General features: G+C 41.0%; 1 protein-coding gene across 7 annotated transcripts in view; it reads right to left on the reverse strand.

Annotated features, from left to right (window-relative positions):
• Positions 1–242: 242 nt before the first annotated feature.
• The window catches only part of aplp2 (amyloid beta (A4) precursor-like protein 2), a 50,712-nt gene continuing 27,215 nt past the window's right edge, over positions 243–23,739 (reverse strand). The window contains exons 3-18 of one of the 7 annotated variants that reach the window (XM_040037817.1): positions 21,924–22,053; positions 16,880–16,992; positions 15,308–15,525; positions 14,891–15,087; positions 14,339–14,506; positions 12,579–12,712; positions 12,096–12,170; positions 11,619–11,777; positions 10,391–10,519; positions 8,051–8,150; positions 7,148–7,321; positions 6,417–6,452; positions 5,095–5,162; positions 3,953–4,030; positions 2,537–2,692; positions 243–2,273 (exon numbers count right to left, since the gene is read on the reverse strand). In XM_040037817.1, the coding sequence (XP_039893751.1) occupies positions 2,172–2,273; positions 2,537–2,692; positions 3,953–4,030; positions 5,095–5,162; positions 6,417–6,452; positions 7,148–7,321; positions 8,051–8,150; positions 10,391–10,519; positions 11,619–11,777; positions 12,096–12,170; positions 12,579–12,712; positions 14,339–14,506; positions 14,891–15,087; positions 15,308–15,525; positions 16,880–16,992; positions 21,924–22,053 (2,037 nt within the window). In that variant the 3' untranslated portion in view covers positions 243–2,171. Of the gene's footprint in view, positions 2,274–2,536; positions 2,693–3,952; positions 4,031–5,079; positions 5,163–6,416; positions 6,453–7,147; positions 7,322–8,050; positions 8,151–10,390; positions 10,520–11,618; positions 11,778–12,095; positions 12,171–12,578; positions 12,713–14,338; positions 14,507–14,890; positions 15,088–15,307; positions 15,526–16,879; positions 16,993–21,923; positions 22,054–23,739 lie in introns of all 7 variants that reach the window. The other 6 variants (XM_040037815.1, XM_040037822.1, XM_040037820.1 and 3 more) reach the window with 6 other exon arrangements.

Raw genomic sequence — 23,739 nt, forward strand, 5'->3', positions numbered from 1 at the left:
AATGAAAAATAAATAGGCTGTTCCGTTTTCTTAAACGCTTATATTTTCTGGTTTTCATTAAACTAAACATTATTACATTTTGGACAGCCGATCAAACAGAAATTAGTGTTATTATTATTTCTACCTTGAGTTTTTATCTGTAGATTACTTTGAAAGTCCAATTAAAGCACTTCTTAAGTATTAACTTTTGCTCCCACTACAAAAAAAAAGCTATTTATGAAACAAAAAACAACACACCCATATGTAAGTTGTGAGTTTATTGATGTGTATCCCCCTTGTAACCATAAATCTGTTTCCACTGGTGTCAATCAAAATGTTTTAAATCACTAATATGCATAATATATTAGTTCCCAGTCCCCTCCACAATCAAGCAGGCTATTACAAGATTGAAGCCGTTTGGGTGCATAGTGAGACAGTCACATACAGAGATACTGTCACAGGAAGAGAAAGAAAAATAGAAAACAAGAAAAAAAACTCATATATATATATTTTTTCATATAAGAACAATGCACACCACATGGAATCCTCTGGAAAAAAGCCATGATTGCAACATCAACTATACAGGCATACAAAGACAATACTAAGATAAAGAGAGAGAAAAGAGGATCCTAGGATTCAGTTTACTTGTTTGTGTCGATCTCTAAGCTGTAAAATTACACAAGTTTGCTTTTTTAAAATCTTTCTTCCAGAAACCAGTTCTCCAAGCTTCAACTTTCTGTGTGTCTCTGTCTGCCTGCACAGCCCTCCAGCTCCAAACTGTTTTCAGGTGGCTTTGATGTATGGCCGGCCAAAGCATGTCCCAGTGCCAAAATCCTAAAATCAACACTGCAAAATTTGTTACACATCCCAATAAAAAAAGCAAAAATTTTATTACCAGCCAAAATTCATACTTTTTTTTTTTTTTCCACAAAAAGGTAGACTGAGTCATTTCCTAGATTTCTTGTTCCATACTACGCATATTGTTTTATTTGTGCCTCTGGACTAGCACTGCTAGAATATGAATGCACATCATTCCTAAATTTGTATTCAGAGTAGCCTCACTTATACTGTGTTTTTACTTCAGATGAGGTGTGCAACACTTAAGAACCCCCTTTAAAAACAAAGCATTGTCTGTTTGTGGTATGTCTTTGCACACCTCAGTCTATGTGACACTACACTGAAATTAAAACCTAAAGGGCGTCTGTGAAATACATAGCATGGAAATGGCTTCCATAATACATTCAACTATGTAACACATGTCAGTAAGTCTTTTTATTTACTGAACTTCCCTAATGATAAAATATTTGTGTGGGCAGAAGGGAATACATCATCACATTCACTTAGTAAGGGGTTTGGAGCAGGGTTTGTGAGATGTATTTGAGCTGGGGGCCTGTGCACACCTTCCCCGAAGCTTTCTTATTGTGTGCCTGCAAACATTCACGACCACAAAGCTAAGAACCCTAAACCAACTCATAACGTCTCCCCTGGGGGAAAAAAAGGTGGAATAAAAACATCTATTCTTATATATATTTCAGTTGTATATGTATACAGCATTTTGTTATCATAACAAAGAACAGAAAGTAAATAATTCATGATTTCACTTTTTTCTCAGTTGTTGTTTCACTAAACGTTTTAATTGGTACAAAGAACCTTCATATACAAGCAATCTATCGAGAGGAAAAAGAACAAAACGTCAATTAGTTTTGAGAATACCATCAGAAACTGCATGAATGACACTTTGCATGATGGGGAAACAAAAGCATAGTGTCTAGTAAGCGGGTTTATTGATGGCTGCTCAAAAATAATGAAATTTAATATGATTCGCCTTTCAAAAAAAAAAAAAAAAAAAAAAAAAAAAAAAAGAAATGTCCGGAAAAAAAAAAAGTTATACATCTTGATCTGAGATAGCTGTATGATAATTACAGATAAATCTGCAGAATCACATTTTCCATTATGCAAACTGGCAAATACATCACCTTTTAAAAAGAAACATGATCAAAAAGAGCACTATAGTACAATAGTAGCAGTAGTAGAAGTAGTAGCATTACTTAAGGATTGTTTTGAACAAACCAGTAAATGGAGTTTGGATGTATGCAAATGATTTTAACAATAGCATCATGTTGGTCAGTAGTATGCTCCCCCTCGGTTGCCATCAACTTATCAGACTCTACAGCACCCCATGTAGGCTCTGGTTAGATTTGCATCTGCTCTAGGTATTTGTAGGTGGGGTTTTCATAGCCGTGGTTCTGCATCTTGTTCAGGTGTCGTTCCTCTGGTGTCAGCATGGGGTCAACCTGCAAGATAGAGAGATAGATAGACAGATGCACTTTTTAAAAAATAAGACCACTACAAAGGCCTACATATGACAACTCTTCATGCTGTGGCATACATAAATGCTGCAGGGGGACAATAATGTAATTTGCATTTCCATATCCAGCTCTATTCATATACGTCCTGATAATTTAATAGCTAGCTGATACTTTGAATAAGAAGAGCCACAGTTCATTAGAGAGCTCTGCTGTGTGGTTATGCGCCCTCCAAATAACAGGTGGCTTACCTCCACAATGCCATGACTGATTGTGCCATATTGCCTTTTCCTCAAAAGCACCAGGCTGGTCACAATCACAGTTGCTATGGCCACCGCGATCACCAGCAAGCCAATCAGTGCACTGCTACCGAAGCTGAAGTCTTCTCCCAGAGGGCGGTAGGACTCCTAACAGGGAGAATGAGTCAGGGAAAGACAGGGAGAGCAGTCAGGAGACAACAAATGCAAACACAGCAGACCACTGAAGCAATGAAAAGAAACAGCGAAGTTGTTTTTCTGCAATAATGAAGACACTGCATGTACGTACTAGCTACCTCATCCTACCTCGTTCTATTTAGCCATTCTGAACACAAGATTCCCCTGGACCTTTTTATGTTTAGGGTACAGAGGAATCTTGTAGTAGCTGCTACTTCTGTGATATGCATATAATGAGTGGAAACATGAATATGAACGTATCATTTGAAAGTAGATCTGCTATGCTGTGCAGTTTGCCTCCAAAGCTGCACAGATTCCCAAGGCACTACTGCCTTTGCTTACTCTCTGTCCCTTTAAAGAGAACTGTTGGCAGTGATCGTTTTTTGGGGAAGTTTTGTAGGTGGTTCACTGCTAAATCAATAAAATCAGATCAATTGCAACTGTGACATGAGGTGTAATTTGTTATCACGATCAATAGTCATAATGTAATTCATGTAAGAATTTCCCTTTAAAACCCGAGACAGTAAATTATTAACAAGAGTGAACTGAAATGAGATTTCAGCCATCCTTCAAAGTTGCTTTAAAATTAGAAAATAAATTAAGTGGAAAAGAGCCGACTCTTTAAGCTACGTTACGAAACCACAGAGACAAAATCAGTTTTTTTGTTCTTTGGGACACGATTGACTCGTGAATAGTGTGTGCACATGCATGCCAGGTATCTTTGTGGAGGATTGTGTAGTATCTTGGCTAGTTCGATATATGCACACAATCGCAGTCACCTCCGCTCATCTTCACAATCTAACCTGACACATATGACACAAACTAATCATATGTGGACAGCCACTGGGGTAAGGGGGGGGAGGGGATTTCACCGCTCGGTCTCACACATAAGCTGAGCACGCCCAGTTTGTGTGGATTCACATCCATCATATGAACTGAGATTTTCAATGTGTACATTCAAATACAGTCACATAACAAGCATGCACCCATGCAGAAATAACCAAAACAAGTTAGCCTCAACAAAATATGGTGATAAAGTGAGGGGTTCAGGGGTCTGTTTCAGTGCAGTTGTTGTTTTTAAAAAAATAAATTCTGTTCTTTTTATTTACACAACCATCAGCTGCAGAACTGGTGTCTTTGCACACTCCCACACTCCCTCCTTCTTTCATCTTCTCCCACTACTGATAACTACAGTTCCCCAGAGAGCCCTTTGGAGGGTGCTGCTGTACTCACCAGCTCATCATCATGCATAACGCTGACTCTCTCTGCACTGTAAACCACTTCTTTAACATCCAGTGACTCATCAATCACCTGTCAACACAGACAGGGGAGCCCAGGTTACACTCACCACAACGTGTGTGTGAGATCGTGCATGTACGACAGAGAGAAATAGGAAGAGAGAGGCGGGGGAGAGTGAGAGGGTGTGAATGTGCAACGCAGTAAACTGTTAAGGATTATCTGTGTTTGGGTGATGATACATTTGGAGCTGTCTTGTTCAAACTGGAAGGAGAGAGGGAGGGGGGTTGCAAGCATCAACAACAGACTTTCTTCTAGGAACACAGTTAACAAGTCTTTCTAAGCAGACTGTCAGCCTCTCATTACTGAGAGCCCCGGTCTGAAGAATAAGCACTATGAGTGGAGTGGGTGTGTTCAGGAGGCAGAAACTAAATCTGCTGTTTGTAGAGACAGAGCACTCCAGAGTCTGTTTGTCACAGAACATAACCACGACGAACATTTTAGCTGTCACCACCATTTTTACATTTTTTTTCCCAGATTGCTTCGCTTTCAAAAAAAAAAAAAAAAAAAAACAACCCACTAGCATTTCCAAAAAAATACATGCATGCACTCAAAAAACTTGCACAACTCACATTAACACAGACACGTAAAAGTACACGCAGCTTTACAGTTGATGTTGGATTAGCATGCGAAACAGCAAACATAACACTCGCGCACACAGCTGCCAAGCATAATTTGAAATCCATGAAGAAGACTGCTGCGCTTGGCAAAGGAAAGTAACATGCAATGACTGCTGAACAAAGTGTAGAGTTGATCTGAATGAGGGTCGGTTGGCAGAAGCCAAACGCCGACACGCAAATAGCTCAGTGTTAGTTAGCTGTAACTATGACAACATAGTTACTGGAATAATCTGTCTCGTTAAATGCTGAACTTAAGAGCTATGTGAAAGCACAGTGTACTCATTAATCTGTCTCATCAGCACAACTGTATCAAATTGGGGTTGCTGGAATGATATCTAACTGTTCGTGTCCTGTGTTTTGCTTTAACAATGCTTCTCTCAAGTCAGAAAGAAAAATATGTTCTGAGGCACGAACACAATCACAAACTGACAATAGAGCTCTTACCACATTCTCGCTGACCTTTGGTTTGCTGTTGATGATTCTCTCCTCAGCACCAATTAAACCATCTAAGCCAGACATGGCAGACCCTGGAGGAGGTAAAGGAGCACAGTCAATAACAGTAAGTTAGCGCAAGCAAACAACCAAACTGGGATGGCGGTATCTGTGGTGGATAGCTGCACATAGATATCCAGCTACTGTCCTTGCACCCGTTGCATCAGTCTCCTTAGTTCACTGGTAACAACAAAGACCTTTCTTCCCTTCAGCACAGAGCGAGCACTGTGAGCATGACACTGACCTTCTACAAAGGCCCCCTCGAAGTGGTGCTTTGCATTTATCTGCAATTTCTCTGTAAACATGCAGTGAGTCACTGAACGAGACCCCACTAAACGACTGTGAATATCCTGGTATTTTGTATCCCTCGCATAACCGTATCACTGTAGTTCAACTCATACAACTCTTCAAAAATATATGCCACACTTACAGTTTCATACCAGGGACAAACACATCAGAAAAGGTAACGAGAGTAACATTGAGTATCAGCTTATTGCCTTCGGCAGGTGCTCCAATCTAGTCAGTACCAAACAATTAAGAATAATAAAACTGTCTTCTGATTCAGTGTGGGACAAGTATGCACGTTTGCAAGCCTCGTTGAGCAGTGGTGCCAATCACTCTGGCAGGGCAGGTTATCAGATTGTACTGCATGCTGCGCATAATCTTATATCCAGCTATAACAGTCACAGCAGCATGGGAACAATGGGACCACTCATGTATATAGATTCGATAAGTCCTGAAGCAGTTTTCCTATTTTGCTAAAAAAAAAAAAAAAAAAAAAAAAAAAAAATTTAAGTCATTTATCAACAGATTAAACAGAGTATTTCAGGCTGTGGGTCAGCAGAGGAAACACTGAGCCTCAAACAGGGACACTAAATCTACCAACTTCTATCAGGAAGTAGGAAACTGAGGAGGAAAATGAGTTTGTGGGAGGTGAAATAATTACGGTATTTTGACAAATGCACTGAGAACAGGATGACAACGAACACACAACAGTGTCTCTGACGCGGGGCTCATTGTGACCTAGCTCTACCTGATTTCAAAGCCACTGAATGTGTTATTTACCATGAAGTGATAATCCTAGTATGACAAAAAGCACAAAACGTAGCTGGGGGCCAACGGAAAAAAAAAAAAAAAGTAGAAAACAACCAGACGGCTTCTGATAAAACAGAAACAGTAAGAATACCGAAAGGAAGAGGAGAAGGAGCAGAGTGAAACAAAATAGTAGATGGGAATGGCTTGGGGAGATGAGTGGGGGCAGAAAAACAAGATGCAACAGAGGCACCAACCTTTCTTGAAGGCACGTGGGGAGTCTGATAGATCGCCTTGGCATTTGAAATGAGCAACAGAAAAAAAGAAGGTCAGAAAAGGGAAAGGAGAGAAGAGAAAAGAACTCAGGTAAGAAGAGAAAAGGCAGGATTATCAAGCTGTGTTAATTGATTAGGAAGAGTTCAGCAGGGAAGAATCCAAAAATAAATGATAAAGATAACTAAACTCCAGAAAGGGAGCCATTTTAGAATTGGCTAGCTCTGTCTAAGCCCTCTGGGCTGTTGGTTTGGATACTAAATGTTGCTTGGGGCTTTACTAGTAATTTGCCTTCCTTCTCGCTGGAAGCGTTCCATCCATCATTTTTTCTCTCCTTGAGGATTCAATCTTTTGATTGGCGCAGATGTAAAAAAGAATAGAACCATAACTGCTTGTTTCTTTCCCTCTTGCTTTTGGCTCAAGCTTAGTAGCAAACCCTGAGGCTTTGTGACTTTAAAAAAAAAATCTTAGCAGTTCTGTGTTGAAGGCTAAGCCAGTGGGAAATATGCAGGCGCAGATAAGTCTCAACCGTGGACTACAGTGCACATTTGCTTGGCTCAAAACACAATGTAAACCTATTCTCTTTCACTGTGCAACATGCTTCGTCACCACTGCCCTTCAGAAAGACTTATGCGTAAGGCCTATTGTTCTCCTCACAGCCACAGCGTTGTTCACGATCTTGCTCGTGACTGTGTCTGAGGCTGGAGCTGCTCACCCTCTGGATCTGGACGGGACCCCAAGGATGTGACCTGGATGGGCCGGTAGGGTTTGCCCTCAGACAAAGGAACTTCCACGCTCTCCTCTGATGAGACGGTGACATCTGGCTGTGATTCTGAGATGGATGACAGGAACTGGTCCATGTCAGCTTTCTGCTCTTGGAGTAGCTCATCTGCAGAAAAGGGCAAATGACAGAGTATAAACCTGGGGCATGCCGACACCTGTAAACTGGGGACATGGCAGCAGCAGCGGTTTCTAAAATAAGCTTCATTGATTACTGTTAGCATATTTTTCCCCAGCAGTCAGAACTGCTGCAAGAAACGTCTGTTCCCATTTCTGCTAACTACCAATTATTATTTTTCTGAGAGCTATTTTCCGTGTAAATCTGCACAACTCCCAACAGAACACTGCACGGCGAAAGCTGTGACCCAGTTCTGTCACTGCACCCACTCCACTTTAACGTGTGCTGCATCACTATATTATGGTTCCTTTAACGGAGCAAAGGAAACAAAAGAAAAAATATTTTAATGAGTGGACACTGTCTGCTTTAAATTGCACCACTACGTCCCAACAGGTCTAATTGGAAAAATGAGGGGTTGTGAGCAGAGGCGCCTTAAAAACAGAGTAATAGCTGCATGTACAGCTGCATAGCTGTATTCAATTTTCCACAACTCAGCCTTTTCTCTGTTTTTAATAATTGGAGTGCTAAAACCTTCCATCTGGTTTCTTTTAGTGTTTGTATTTCCTTCTGCACAAAGAAACTAATGGCAAAGGATACAAATGAGTCCCAAATGAGCCAGAGAAAATGTGACGTACTGACTTCTTTCTGGCACATTTCCATTGCTGTTTTTAATCTGACTTCATCAAGTTGCCCAGGGATCTTTCACTGAACAGGACTCACCAATTTCATCCTGAATCTCTTCGGCCACATATGGCACTTTGTAGAGCAGTGACAGACTCTGGTTCATCCTCTCCTCGATCACTCGCAGGTGAGTCATCACCTGAATTAAAAAAAATAAACAGGGTATCACGTGACAAAAGAAATTAGCACATGATTCTATTTAGTTTAATTAAAACCAATCCACTAATTGGAGACAAGCGCTTTGATAATTCAAATTCAGCATCAGTTCCCAAAGACCCCCAAAAGAGTTTCCCATTTAAGACACGTAATTTAATTCAATTTATAATTTTATAGGAAACCTAAAAATCCTTAATAATGATCAAGAAGGATTATGTTTCTGGATCATGAAACATTAGTTTAAATGGCCAATTTTATGGTATTTAACACATTTCAATTACTGTAACATTAAACCAGTGAATATATCTGAATATATACCAGTGAAAATAAAACAAACAAACAAACAAAAAAACATGATTATCCCAGAAAATCCCTCTTTATTGCCACTGGTTACCTTTTGTCACCTAATAATATCTCAGATCACAGCATTGACTTTTCATGTTTGGAAATTTGCACAGAGAAGCTGTTCACAGTGACACGAGGTCACTGTGTGTGAAAAGATTAAAATTAATCTTCAGATATTGGTGTCAGCAGGAAAAGGAGGTCGAATCTAACTGAAATCTGAAGGAAAATAATGACAAAAAAGAAAAGGGAAAAGTTGGAAACTGACTTAAAATTTTCCCCAAATGTAATGAATCATACAGTACAAACTTGAGGGCAGACAGCTCTCTGTTCTCCAACTAACATATTTATGTACTAAACTAAAGAGAGCTTTTCATGACCACACATTTAAACAGAGCCGCCTCAGAGAAGAATTGCGCTTTCAGGAAGTGTGCATATTCCCTGAGATGAATCCAGACTCGCTCACAGCCAGCTGACTTCCAAACATAAAACAAGTTGCTGCGTGTAATATTCAAATTAGTCTTGAAGCTCCGAGCCGCTCTGACAGGATCTGCAGCCTGTCGGCCCCAATGATCGCCACCATATCACAGCGTTGCAAAAATAAAAGCAACTCGTTTGATGGAAAAGATTTTTTAAAAAATGTGGCATGTCCAAAAACATTTCCAGTCACTACCACTATTTCTATAAACAACATGATGTTTGAAGAGGAGAAATATTTCAGTATTCTTGCTGCCAAAATGGTTGGCAGGAAATAAAAAGCCCCTACAGACAAAGCTGACCAGCTTTTGGCAGGTAACCGGTGTTTATTTCCAACTATGATGATTGACTGCTTTAATCTCCCAGCACATGGCTGCAGTGCACCAGCGCCAGCAACAGATGGCAATGATGCACCTTTCCCTATTAAAGGTGCTCTGCAGCCCGCTGGCACCTTCCTGTCTGTGTCCAAGAAGCATTTCTGATTAAGGAAACTACATTGTCCCCATGTTGGAAAAAGCAATTTTGATGCATCAAGCAACCTTACTAAAGTCAGACAGGTGAGGGTAAAACTGAAAATAAGTCTAGGAAGACAGAGGCTCTAGGCTTGGCAAAAAAAATAAATAAATACATAAATTGTCAGGGCACAACAGCATAGATCGTTTTTTTCTTTACCATTTCCCAGATCCGACCATTTATCTTAAAAGAAAGTCTCTTCCGTTCCTCTGTTGTCTGTGTTTTTCATCCATCTGCTGCATGATCAGTAATGGTGGAGGATAAATGGTGTCGAAGGGCACTGACACACACACACACAAACACACACAGAGACGAGTACATCTAATAGAGGAGCTTCTAGCCAAATCCCCGTGCAGCCGCTCAGAGTCCAGCATTACACAAGACCTGCGCAATGTTAATCTTCGGCTGAGGCTTAAGTGAATGAAGCACTCGCCCTCCCTCCATCAGGCAAGCCTACTCACTCCTCCTGGGCTTCAGCTAAGAGCAACAGACACTCTTTCTACCTCCTACACACTTACAAACAGGGCAGAAATGAGCAGGAGACATCATTATCCCTGCCATGTCTGAGCAGGAATAGGAGTATATGATCTTAGATTGGCTCGGCATGAGGTTTCAGATTTATTGAGACGGTGTCCAATACATTACATCTTCATTGTCAAAACCAGCTGCAGGGACCAATTAAGAAAATTGAACTGTACAAATGCAAAATATTACGCATTGATAAATGATTAGCTGTTTTAATCTAATTAATTCTAACAAAAAAAGATAAACATTTCCTGAATCGCACGTTCATAATGTAGGGATTTTATGTCATTACCTCTGGGCCCTGACAATTCTTAACCTAAATCAAATGAGGTATTAGTGATAATTATCAGGAACAAACCCACTGACCTGTGACTTCATCTGAGCAGCCTTCTCAGGATCAACAGCCAGAACATGCTGGTAGTGGCGGATGGTGTGCTGGCGGTCCTTGTTTTCAGCACGGACGTACCTTCTCAGGGCTTGCAGGATGCGGTGGGGCTGCGGAAAAATGGGGCAGGGTGATCAGTTGGGTCGAATGGTACAATATGGCCTTGGAAACATTTCTGTATAACACTGGCTGTTGCATGATTGAATATTCCTGTTTTGTGAGAGTATAATTGACATGCATTGTAATGCATTTCCCTTTTAATTTTTAATTATCAACCAAAAAGTGATATTCATTGTTTTCATTCAGCCAAATGTTTCATTCATAGGATTCAAATTTAATCAGATTTAAGTTTATTTAAGAAACCAATCCTCAAAATGACAAGCCCTTTTGTTGTTATGTGCCTCTCATTAAAAAGTCTGTGAAGGTTCTCAGTCATCCAGGTCATCGTAGTCTAAGGAGCTAGTCCAAACGCTTTTCTTTCCAAGCTCCTTAGACTCTCATTAAAAATGACCCATTTAGCTTTATGTTAGACATAAAATAAGTGAAAATTATTTTTCTCTTGCTCGTCATATATCCGAGGAGAAGAACAATGAGAATGCTGGCTTGAAATGCAAAATGATTAACTTCACATAAAACATAACATAAAATCTTCTGCAGCACTTACAGAAATAGCATCAGACTACAGATGACGCAATTAACAGTTTTGGAGGTGTAACAAAAGCTGTGCTCTTAAATCTGGCAACGTCATTAAACTTGAAATGAGAACAAATGAAGGCATTAAATCAATTCCCTTTTTGCTGATAAACCTAACATTAGTGGTATTGGAAAGGTGACCAGCACCTTCTAACAGAGTGCCAAACTGTGTGCTGGCAAAAAGCATCAAAAGTCTATTAGATAAAAGGAATTAAAAATAACTTGACAAGGATTATAGCTGTAGGGTGAAATGTGATTGACTTTGTGCTTTGGGGGATTTGGGGATATGTGTTTTTATGGGTGCAGTAATCCATTCTCTTCATGATAGACTGCAAGTTGTCAGAGGCTCTTTTTAGCAGGATATGAGATTAGCTGCAATTGGTGGTAAATGTGGCCTGACAGAAATATACGCGTAGATTTATTTTCAAATTGACTACGGAAAGGAAAAAGAAACATCCAGATGGAGAAAGGTAAGGATGACAAAGTTGCTCTGAGAAGCAGGTGTGTGCCATTTACCCTGGGGGGGTCAGCCTGCAGGGCAGCCAGGTAGTTCTCCAAGGCCAGACGGCGTCGGTCATTCAGCATGGCCTCTACCCGGGCGAGGTGAGTCTCCACCAGCTGTTGCTTCTCGCTGGCTGCTTCCTCCTCCAGGGACTCCACCATAGCTTGGAAGTGCTGTAAACCAGTTCAAAATCTTACATATGCACACTAAACTGCATGGCACTCTTTCAGTTTCTACTAACAGAAAAACACAAGTCTCAATTTCATTCATGTCGCCTTCCAGGCTTGTTAAGGGACTTGGGGACTCATTTAGAAGGTTTCCCGTTCAAACAATGTCCTCATTTAGCCTTAGAGTGATAAAGATGGAACAGCCAGGGAAACGGGATCTTTAATGGTACAGGGAGTGAGGGACCCAAGCCATCATCCCTCATTCAAACAAAGGGACAAACCGAGGGGAGGGGCGACTCCCATGGGAAAGGATCAGTGTCTTACCTGGATCAATGTCTGCCGTTCAGCCTTGGGCAGGTTCTTAGCCTGGCGATCAGCTTCTTCCCACTCTTTTCTTACCTGGAGAGAGAAGTGCATAGAAAGGGAAGGAATTGAAATGGAGATAAAAGGCAGTCCTACTATGACTCAGAAAACTGCTATTTTGTTGGGAAAACAGTACCAGATAGGTAAGAAACTGATAAAGTACGACTTTGTTTCTTGTTGTTATCTCAAATTTAAATGATTTATGTGACTTCTAACTTATTATTTTTTAAAAACAACATAGATAATACACTTGCTCCTTTTCCTCCTACAAATATCTATTTGACTGCCAATGATGCAACAAAAAAGCTACCAGCTTTACTGAAATAAATCTCTTCAAAGCATCTGCGATCATGTACAATGCGGTCACACAGTGCAGCTGAGTGGAAAGATCCTTACATATTGCCTCTCAGGAATCAGCGTCCTGATTCTTGCTGGTAAACTCACCCTCTCCATGCGGTTACGGTGTCTGATCTCCAGCTGCTCCTTGGCTCTCTGGAAACGACTGTGCTCCTTGTCGTCGGCGGGGGTTTCAAAGTAGATGTCGACATCATCGGTGGGCTGAGGAGTCGGGGGCATGGCTGCAAAGTCAGACACAGATGGCGAGAGGTCAGGGCAGCAAACTGACAACCGGACAGACTGACACACATAGAGAGACGGGCTAGCAGACCAGCCGATCCTGGCAGAAACAGGTAGGCAGCAAGACAGACACACAGGCAGACAACTGGGCACAGAGAGAAAGAGAGCTGAAAGGCAAAAGGAGATTGACGCCGGACCTAAATCCTCACAGATGCACTCCTCTCATTGGCGTTCTTCCACCCCCAGTAAGTCTGATAAATTTAAGAGAATCTGACAGTCTTTCCATTTCAGTTCTTTTCATCTTCCAATCGGCTTTCTGCTGACAGGTCGCATCTCCGACACTAATAGAAATATCTCCGTATTTGACAACTGGGTCACAGGGGGTGAAGCCAGAGGGCTCTGTTCTATACAGTCACGCACCGCTCCCTCCTCATATCCCTGCAACTTGCAAAAACAGTCCTGCTTCAGGCTGGCAAATAGAAAGACACCTCAAGCACTTTGGGCCCCGTCATCTTAAAAAAGAGGAATGGGTTAAAAATAAGGACCTTTATTTTCTAATTCCTAAATTTAGCAGCTTCAGTCCTTAAAAATGAAGAAAAAATTCAGTTGGTTACAACTGTGAACTATGTCTAACCTGATGGGAAGTAAATCACTGCAGGTGCAAAAAAAGGGGCTACTGACTGACATATGCTGGTGGTTTCTAACAAAAATAGTTGCAGTGCTCTGTGATCAGAAGAGACAGGTTGCTGATAGACAGACAGAAACAAACTCATGCCGGGAGCAAACATTGACCGTCAAAGAAGAAGAAAGAGGAACACTACTGAGGGGAAAGTATGAGTGTTTTTTTTAAATTGAAATTTAGTTTAAATTTTAAATGCGTTTTACAGTTTTCTCTTTTACTGCTACAGAGAACTCCGATTTGACAGTCAGGCAGAAGACTGGAAGAAAATAACATTTCCAGTATTTAATCTTTTATTCAAGTAATTTTATATTCAAATGAAACCTAATGAAAATGTGATTTCTTTCTACTAGATAATACTAATATGGAAAATGTCTGCAGTTCAAAATTAGTAGAGCGTTTCACTAAAGTAATGAACCTGCTATATCTTGTCTTTACAAATAAACCATTTCATAAAAAAAGTAAATGAAAAATGTCATTATGTGTAGTGATGCAAGGATGAAATCTGACGGATTAAGAAGTAGCAAATGAATGGCAATTTGAAGAATTGGTTTACATCATCATTTAAATATCAAACAAAATCTGACTCACATTTAAACAGATTTCAACTAATTTAACTGATGATAAAAAAAATACCTTCTTTGAAACCAAGAAGATTCTGTCACTTTTGATATGATTTTTTTAAACTGAAATAATTAATAAAAATAATTGTTTGGAAAAATAAAGCAAAAGAGAACAGCTTAGAGTATATTCAGGAGGACGTGGCTGTGAAGTAACGTGGAAAGAACGGCTATAGTGATTGGAGCAGTGAGAGACTGCAGAACAGGTGTTCTGTTTACTACATCTATAATTTCCTTGAAGGCTTTCAGTGGGAAGTCTGCAGCAAAGACACAAACAGATAAAGAGAGCGGAGGGTTTGTTAAAGCGGCCTCTGTCACGTGAGACTTACTCAGACGTTTGCACACGGCCATGCAGTACTCCTCTGAGTCGAAATTGTTGCGGTTGCCGGCACAGCCACCGTAAATGAAGCGCACACACTTCCTCTGGCTCATGTCGAAGTGCCAGCGAGGCATGGAGGCACGACAGGGGCCGGTCTCAGCCTCCAGGGTGCACACCGCTGCCAGAGTACAGCTTGTTAGATCAACCAGCCATTTTGGGCAGCAGTCTCAATTACAAACACTCAGAAAACTACAGAAACTAGATAATAACATGTTCATAACCTCCTTTCTGTTCAGCCTGAGCTGGACTTATCTAAGAATGAGAAAGGGTGATATGTCCCTTCAGTCTGATACAAGAAGAACAGTTCATCACAGTATCTGGTGTGAGCTCAGCTTATCTAATTACAGACCGGTGGGGATTTAGGTATAACTGGATCTAGCTGAAAGGTTGAAAAGGTTTGATTATATTTAAGATGTAGGTAGTGGCAAGTGCATATAAAGGGAGAGTTAGAGGGAGGGGGTTGAGTGGATGATATGAAAGCATCTAACAGCACATTACAAACCTTTCACTTCTTGTAGAATCTTGTCCTCATCCTGGTTGTCAGACATTTTGCCTTCTTTCTTCTCATCCTCATCCTCCTTGTCAGCCTCCTCGTCCTCATAGACATAGTGGTACTCCTCCTCGTCCTCCACCTCCTCATCTTCATCCTCATCTACCAATTCCTCCTTCTGTGTGGGCTGCTCGTCAGCTGGTGTCTCGCTGATGAGGGAAAGAGTCGGTTAAGTGAAGAGGTGTAAGCCATTGAAAGGAGTGATTTATCAAGAGAGACAGAGCAGCTGCCATGGATCAATGTCACAAAACTTTAATTCATCCAGATGGCCAGTTACATCCGCCCTTCCCAACGCAGCGCATATTTTGCTTGCAATATTTCATGAACACAACCAGATGCAGTCTGCCCTCCACCTTCGCAATTGCTCACCTGTCCTCGACAGCCTCCTCTTCATCCAGGTCCATCTCGTCAATCTCCTCATCCTCTACCTCTTCATCTTCGTCATCCTCCTGGGAGGGGAGGGAAGGTTGGGTGGACTCTGTGCGAGAGGCGGGGCAGCACACGTATTCTGTGCCTTGGAACTTATCAATGCCACAGGGCAGCAGCATGCCATAGCTGTGCAGCACCATGGAGCTCTTGCCGCAGGCCTGGGGGGTGAAAGAAAAGGGCACGTGGCACGGGGTCGGTCACTCTCCAATTTTCACTTTAACTTTGACAAAGTGATATTTGTTGAACTTTTATTAATCGAGACAATTTTAAAAGACCTCAGCATCAACGAAAGCCTGGCCTGATAAAGGAGTATGTGAGTTATGGAAGAAGCAATCATCTTAAGAGCCTCAGGACACAACCACCAGGACTTCCAGTGTAGAATGCCAAGGACAAGACTTCCTGTTTCTTTCACTGATCTTTGATAACAAGGTTATTTGCTATTCCAAGTGACTGTTTACAAAGGTGCAACCAAGCCCATTCAATCAAGATTAGTCAATATTGGTGAATCTCAACAATAAGTAAGAGACTAGGCAACAATGGCATTCATGGGAGAGCTCCAATGTAAACATCACTGGTGACTAAGAAGAACAAAAAGGCTCGTCTCACATTTGCTAAATATGTCTGAAGAATCTGAAATATACAAGTGTAGCAAATATGCAAAAGAAGAGAAAGCAATTCAGAAAAGGGGGAAATACTTTTTCCCAGCACTGTAAGAACATTTATATGTAAGCTGAATTTCATTGTTTATTCTAACTTCAAGAATAGTGCTGCGCAGAGGAGGTTTCTCCACCAGCAGGATAGAGCTCGTTCTTCAGCCACATACTGACTGGAATGATAAAAAGTCATGTAGTCCTTCAACTGCCAAGCTATTTTTCAACAATGCTGATGCAAGCACTGAGTGCAAGCTCGCTCTAATTGATGGCGGCTGAGAAACTCCACTGAATTTGCCGCCCTGCTTAAGAACATCCCAGTGGCAGGTGGTGAGGGAGAGAGATTGTTTTTGAAGCATTTTTCTTACTCACTTATTCCCTCTGCCAAGATTTATCCGTGCTTAGGTGTAACATATTTGTTATCGACTACAGGTTGTTTTGGATGCCCCACAAACTAAGGCTGAAGATGATACTCAGTCTTTGGCCTATTTTTTTTTTGGACTGTAGTACTGAGGGAGCATGAGGCAGGGAGTGACATGATTGGCTCTGTGAGCCGTGGTCATACTGGCCCCAAAGGGGTGGCTCTGGAGCCGCCCTGTGGGATTAGCTGCATTACAGCCACAACACTAATCTGATTAACAGCTGAAATGTGAGGACTCCCCATCCGTCTATGATCAGAGGACCTCAGAGACTCTCAGAGACAGGTGGAAAGACATTAGAGTGGAAATACGGGCAAGTAATATAAGAACGATCCGTATGACAGGAAGAAGAGACTTGTTTAATCTGCGAGTTAAAGCTAACAACGTCTTCCCACAAGATACACAGCCTCCCACCATTTCCTGTGAGGTAATTCCTTCCTTACCTCTTTGGCCACACTGTGCCATTGCTGGTGGCTGACGCACATGTCCATACGCTCCTTGTGAAAGAACTTGCACTTTTCGGGAACCAGAAGGACGTCACTCACAAACTCGCCCACTGTAACAGCAAAACAGAAAATGGACCAATATGCCTGTTATTCACACCACCAATCTGTCCAAAAAAAGCCTAATCACTGCCTAACAGCACTGCCAGGGTTTATAAAAATATCTCATAGTCGGACTAAAAAGGAATAGATGAAGAGCAAAAAAGGGGGCCAAGATTCAATAATTCATAGCTGCCTGGTCCTAGATACTTCATTCCAGCGGTATAACAGAGAGGGCATTTGGCACTTTAACACTTGTAGCTGCCTCAGAACCTGAGAGGGATTCATCTCCCTTCTATAGCTGCATCTGTTACCCATCTGCAATCAAAATGGCAGTGGAGAAAATCAGGTTTCACACTGTGACTCTTTTAAGGTAGTCCAGGCTCTTCCTGCAAGAAAATGACATCATTTGCTTGATGAATTCAATTCAGCGATGTTTTATTCATAGAGCGAGCTGACAGAAAGAGGATCTGGAAGAAATAAATGGCTTGAAAGGTTTCTTGTGAGTTCCTATGAATAGATTTAAGATGAAAAAAGAAAAACATGCACGTCTGAGAAAATGGTGCAGGGGTCATAAGAAAGATTAAAAAGGACAGTGACTGCTCACATGCCGGCAGTGTGACAAGTTGCTCAGGTAGAGCCATGGCCACCAGAAACAGATGGAAAGCCAGGCAGCCAGGCAGGGAAAGAAAAAGAGGGCCCAATGAATAGAAGGTTTAGAGGGCGGGCTGAAAGCACACAAATCAGGGTCTAGAGGTTTCACGATGAGGGCTGGGAGCTGTCCTATAACTGCTCATTTAGTGGTTCGCCCTAAACTCGGCCTTAGGCAGGGCTGCTGGAGCACAGGCGAGGCGAGGCAGGCGGGTAGAGGGCGAAAAAGCAGTGTTTTGGAAAATGAGAGGGTAGGATAGGAAGAGAAGAGAGCCTGAAATAGTAGAGGACTCAGCAGCTGCTTCTCACCACCCCCCCTTCAGACCCCCGTCTGCTTTATACCCACCAATGGTTAAGGTTAGCCACATTAAGCAGATTTATCCAGGTTCTCTACTTAGACACATCAATTGCATCTAAGTAATTGTGCAATTGCTGGTTGGCACAAAATTATTCAACAGAATACTGAATGCATCTGATTTAACATTTTATCTGTCTTCTGGCTTTCAATGAAGATATGATTCATGGCTTTGTTTGACACTTCTGTCACTGAACATTTTATACCCTTTATTCTCATTACTTGTTCTTGCACTACTTCTATTTCACCACATTTTATAGCTCAATTTCTGTCCCATATATCTGCAATTCTATATATTGTTAACGGGTAAAAATTAGCTCTGTCATGACTCCACAGGGCATTACAGTAGAATAATAGAACAGCCAAGCCCAATAATATAACAAAATTATTATAAAATAAACACTTGAAGTGGCCATTCTGCATGATTACTCCCTTCATTTTTATGGATTTGCTGCTGATATTTCTGTCCTCCACTTTTAAGCAAGTAGAGCTCTAACAATGACATTTGCTCACTTTGTAGGAGAACAACTTTTATTTTATTTCATTGCTGCTAATGATTTAAATTGCCTTCCGCTTTACTAACTCTGGCCTCCTTTCCAGAGAAACTGAGAAGCTCAAGGACGAATATGACTCCCTGTAACCCTCAGCTCCATATATTCTCCACCGGATGCTAAGCGATTCATTTACTTATGCTTTCATTTCGTCCACTCACTCTCAGAGGCTTCTCTGGTTGTGAGGTGGAGTGGGTTTCAAGCAGATGCCGTATGCAGTCACACTGCAGTGGGTGATGGATGATGGTGTTCGGTGAGCAGCTGTGCCTTGCTCACTGCAAGAAACCCAGCACCGTGTGTTTTCTGTGCATTATCAGTTTGTGTAGTTGCAAGTGTGAGCATAAGAGCATACTCTTCTATTTCGGTGACCTCCTCTCCACATACTCTATTCATCCACTTTTCCTTTAACCTGCCATCTATCAGATGCCCTTGCTAACACTGTCAAATTCCTGGTCTGGCTGCACCGAATGCATATAAGGCATGTACTGAAGATCCTCTCAGTGCTGCAAGGTGCTAAATCATAGCGCATAGCTTTTGTGTTTCAAGGACTCTCAAGGTGAAACCTGCTGTCATTAATTTCAGTGATAATTTCTACACCCTAAATTCAAATATAAATATGGATGGAAAAAATGAGTGTTTCCTGGACAAAAATAGTTTGAAATACATCATTTTAAAATAAATTAGAGGAATATTATTAATACATGCATGCACCTGTTGCTTTGTCTGATTTTAAGCCATATAGCTTGTTTAATGTGAAGTTCTTTTTGATTTCTTGGCTAACCTGTCATTTACATTTGGATTGTGCTTTTTTAGGGAGGTAACCAGACATTTCTAAAATCAGGAAGTAGCTGGAGTTCGATGACACATAATGGAAAGAACACTTCATTTAACTACTGGTTTTAGACCCTAGAAAATGTTTTGTGATGGCCTGAAGACTTATTTCTGACTCTGCAAAACATTTTTCAAGCCATAATGGAATACTAACAGATAGCGCACCAAGCTTTTTTTGTACACATTTTCAGTGTATTCACAATAGCACGACTCAACAACTGAACTTGTCACTGTGTCTCCTGCCCTTTGTTCCACCAATAGACTTAGTCAACAGGAAAAGCAAAGAATGTGCCATGTGCATAAATGTTATGCAATTATGTACATTTCCCACCCACCTAAACATCACTTTAAAATGCCTCTTGAAAAGTCTACAAAGTATCTTAAAAAGGCTTTAATATGCCTCAAATAAATGATGCCATATTGGAGACAGCTACCAGGGGCAGCAGAATTTAAGCCCCTAGTTCTATAAAACCAAAATGCAAATGTAAAGTTGTCTCAATAAATCAGTGTTTGCAAATACAAAGAGTGCACCTATATTTTTCTCCAACAACATGCAGTCTGCAGTCAATTTAATCACTATGTAAGAGACACGCCAACAGACACCAGAGTCACACATGTGCAATAACCGTTTTTACCATTCTAGACATAATAATAAAAAAGTCTCTAAAATAATCCTGACTCGTCTGACAAAGACATCATGCTGCAGGGATTAAAGCGCCATGGAACAAAAATCGCATTCATTTGCAGAGCCATTGTTTGAGGACAGGAAACATGGAGGGATTGTGGCTCTGAGCCTTTGCATGGAGAGAGATGGACTACAGCACAACCCATCTCTCTCCTTTTACACTGAGCTTCTTCCTTAGCACTTGCATTATTCATATAAACCTATTAATTTGACATGGGTGCAGGTCTAGCCCTTTTAATCAAATCCTTCCAGCTAAAGCCCAGCTCCCTTTGGAGCATTTCATTTCTTTTTGAATCTAGTATAATTAAAGTACACTGACAAACAAAAGGCGGAACCTCTGATGTCCATTTCTCTGAAACATTATGCAGACATTGCAAACAATGAATAATTTAAAAGCACTTGTTACTGCATTTGATATGATAGAGAGGCCTGACAAGTAATGGACTGTAGAGAGGAGCCACGGTGAAGTGGCAGAAGCATGGCATGTCATGAAGCGTATGATCAGAGCCCTCCAACTAATCCCCCTAACATGCTCCATTACATAATTAAGCAGTAACCCTCTGAACAGCCTTCTTCTCACCAACACCTTATGTTTATCTCTCCTTCTCCATCTGTCCTCTGCTTTCTCAGTTGAGGCTCCTCATTTGGAGCTCAGCAGAGCAGCAGAGAGGGCTCTGTAAATTGATAGGGCGTGAGTGTCACACCTTTAACAATGATGACGAAAAATGTGCAAGAGTGAATCCTTAATTATTCTAGAAGAGGTAATGAAATTGGCCTAATCAAATGGAAGTCGTTTCACTGCTGTTGAACTATACTTAAAGAGTTCAGGTGCAACAGTCAGCTGTAGTGAAAGTACAGTCCTATTAAGTATTGTAGCCTCTGGATGTCAGATGAGAGGAAGCCATAGTGAAATTTTGGAAAATGATTCTGCCTCTAAATCTCTCATCTGTATTCACGTCTCAGCCACCAAGTAGCCGCTCTGGATGTGTGTTTGCTGTCCCATGGAGTACCCCAAAACCACCTCTCTGCATTTGCCAAAAATGCTCTTGAATGGTAGCCTATTTCACAGTCCAGTGCAAGTGCTAATGGCTTTTTCATCCTGGAAAGCGGCACAACTCAATCAGCAAGAGGCTTTTGGACAGAGGAAGAATGCCGGAAAGTGTTAGCAGCATGAAGGAAGATGTTTTTTCTTCCTGACATGGCTGGACAAATACAGGGAGGAGTTTCAAGACTCCATTTCTGTCTTATTGCAATCCTCAGCGGTAGCAGGAGTGTACTGTGTTTTTGTAAGTCAGGGGCCACAGAGGCATGTGGCCTGCATAGTCTGGGGCTATATCTGACATTTAATAAACCAGAATATAGCCATGTTGCCACTGCTGATTACAGAGATGCTGCAGGAGACAGAGGACAGAGAGCATTGTCTATGACAGTGCAGGCGGATGGCGAAATGGGGAGTAATAAAGTAGGCCTCCTCACAGACCCCTCTCTTGCTGACCCTGTGTGTCTGTGTGAGTTTATGGCCACTGTCTGAGGAAGGGGGGGATAAGATTGCGGTTTATTGCTCAACAAGCCTCCCCAGCAATAAAAGGCTCATGGCCCTAAGCCATCCATTCTGAAACACATTAGCTCCCATCCAGCCTGGATCTGCTCAATCTGCAGCTCAAGGCCAGAATTAGTCAACTGAATCAGACTCCAATATTGCTCTATGTCACCTCTGCCTGTGGCTAAGATGTATCATACTCTAATCTTTCTCCACCCTGATGGATAATACAGACAAAGGGGGAAAATGAAGAACATCTAGATTTGAAGGGTCATTTACCACCTAAGTGATTTCTCCCGACCCTTGAACCACTCATAAGTGCACAAGCTTACCTAAGCATTTGTAAGGCACTACAACATGGGCGTGCCCTTTGCACACTTTCTTCTCTTTCTTGCACCAGTTCTCAATGCGAATGGGCTGGTTGGCTTCCACCACATTTGTAATCTGGAGTTCTGGATACATCTGCAGGAAGAAGAAGACCCAAATTAATATTAAGCACTGAGAGAACGTATATTTGTGTACGTGTGTGTCCGTGTGTAGATGTTTGTGAAAGAGAGAGAGAAGGTGAGATAAGTGGAGCTTCAGTAGGATCCTTTAATCCACACTTTATACTCTCTAGATGCCATCTGTTCATCCGTGAAAGAGCATATGATTTACACTTTCCCCAAATGCCAACAAAATGTCATTGGTAAATGCAACTGAAGCTTTTGAGATAGGCTGCTTGAAAATGTACAGCCCTGCTTTTTTTTTTTTCTTCCCTTGGATGGCTGCATAATAAACCATGACACCATTTCCAGAAGCCTCCTGGGTTAGCAGGTATAGTAGGAGTACTGAGTAAATAAGAGTGAGGATATCCATGTTGTGTAAAACTTCGTTTTAGAGGCAGCTTGAGAAAATGACAGTCACAAGATCTGGGAATTTAAAAGCCACCCACCATAGTGTAAATAACACCTTATAGCCTCTCTAGTGACAAATCACAGAGAAATGAAAATTGGCTTTTCCCCTCACCACAGTAGCTAATTTCCCTCAGTACACATCAATTTAGTCTTCAATGCCACCCACCTAACCTAAAATGTCCTCAACAAATAATTTATACTTAATAATCTAAAGTTGTGCAAAAGTTTGTTATTTCATTGTGAACCTACTGTGAAGCAAACCCAGCTGTTTTGAACAGACACCATTTTCATTTGCCACGAGCAGGTTATCTTAGTTTAGCAAGAAGGCTGAAAAAAGAAAATAGCCTGGCTCTGTCCAAAAATCTGCCTGAAAGCAGCTCTAAAGTTCACTTATTAAACCGGATATCTTGTTTGTTTTTTTTCCAATTCACTGCTTTTTTATTTTTGTACAGACATGAGATCGGTTTGATCCTCTCATCTAACTCCCCACCAGACAGAAAACAGGCGTGTATCCAAAAATGTCAAAGTATTCTTCTCAGTTAACTCTCTGTAAATGACATTTAATATATTTCCTGACAGCAGCACCAATAAGCTGCTAAATGGAGCAAGAAAAATGAATAAAAGCACACAGTAGACTGCAGGTTTAGCCATCACACATGTGCCACCCGAAAACTCTTAAAATCAACCAGACATGATGAAATTATTATTTTATTATTTAGGTATAAAAAGTATAAAGAAAATGTGACAAAATAATATATGTTCAAAAATACATGAATTTAAGAAAATGTCCTTGTTTCTATGGCACAAATGGGGGATAAATGGCAACGTAATGTCATGCTCAGTTATCACAAAAGTCATCATCACAGTTGTTTTGGTCAGTGTTGAGACCAGGATTGTTTAACACAACTACTCAAAGACTTTACTTAACAGGCAAAGCTTAATTTGTTAAAACTTCTCTGAACTTTAATTATAATTCAAATTAAACAACTAAATAACTGCTAGAAATAAATAAAGAAACCAAATATGCCACGGTCTGGCACATTCATTGAGAGGTAAATGGAAAGGAAAGCAAAACAATTACTGCAAAACAGAACGCAGCAAAATAATTGCTTTATCTCGATTATCTAGCTTTAATAATCATTCAAAGCCGAAAGTGGTTCTGAAATTAAATTTGATTAATTGCAGTCATATAAAAACAACTATCCAAAAAAATAATAATAAAATAAAAATCCTTGCAATTGTTACTTCAAAC

The sequence above is a fragment of the Simochromis diagramma genome, unplaced genomic scaffold (assembly GCF_900408965.1).
Source record: "Simochromis diagramma unplaced genomic scaffold, fSimDia1.1 OVJJ01000463.1, whole genome shotgun sequence".
In the NCBI taxonomy this organism is placed as follows: Eukaryota; Metazoa; Chordata; class Actinopteri; order Cichliformes; family Cichlidae; genus Simochromis; species Simochromis diagramma.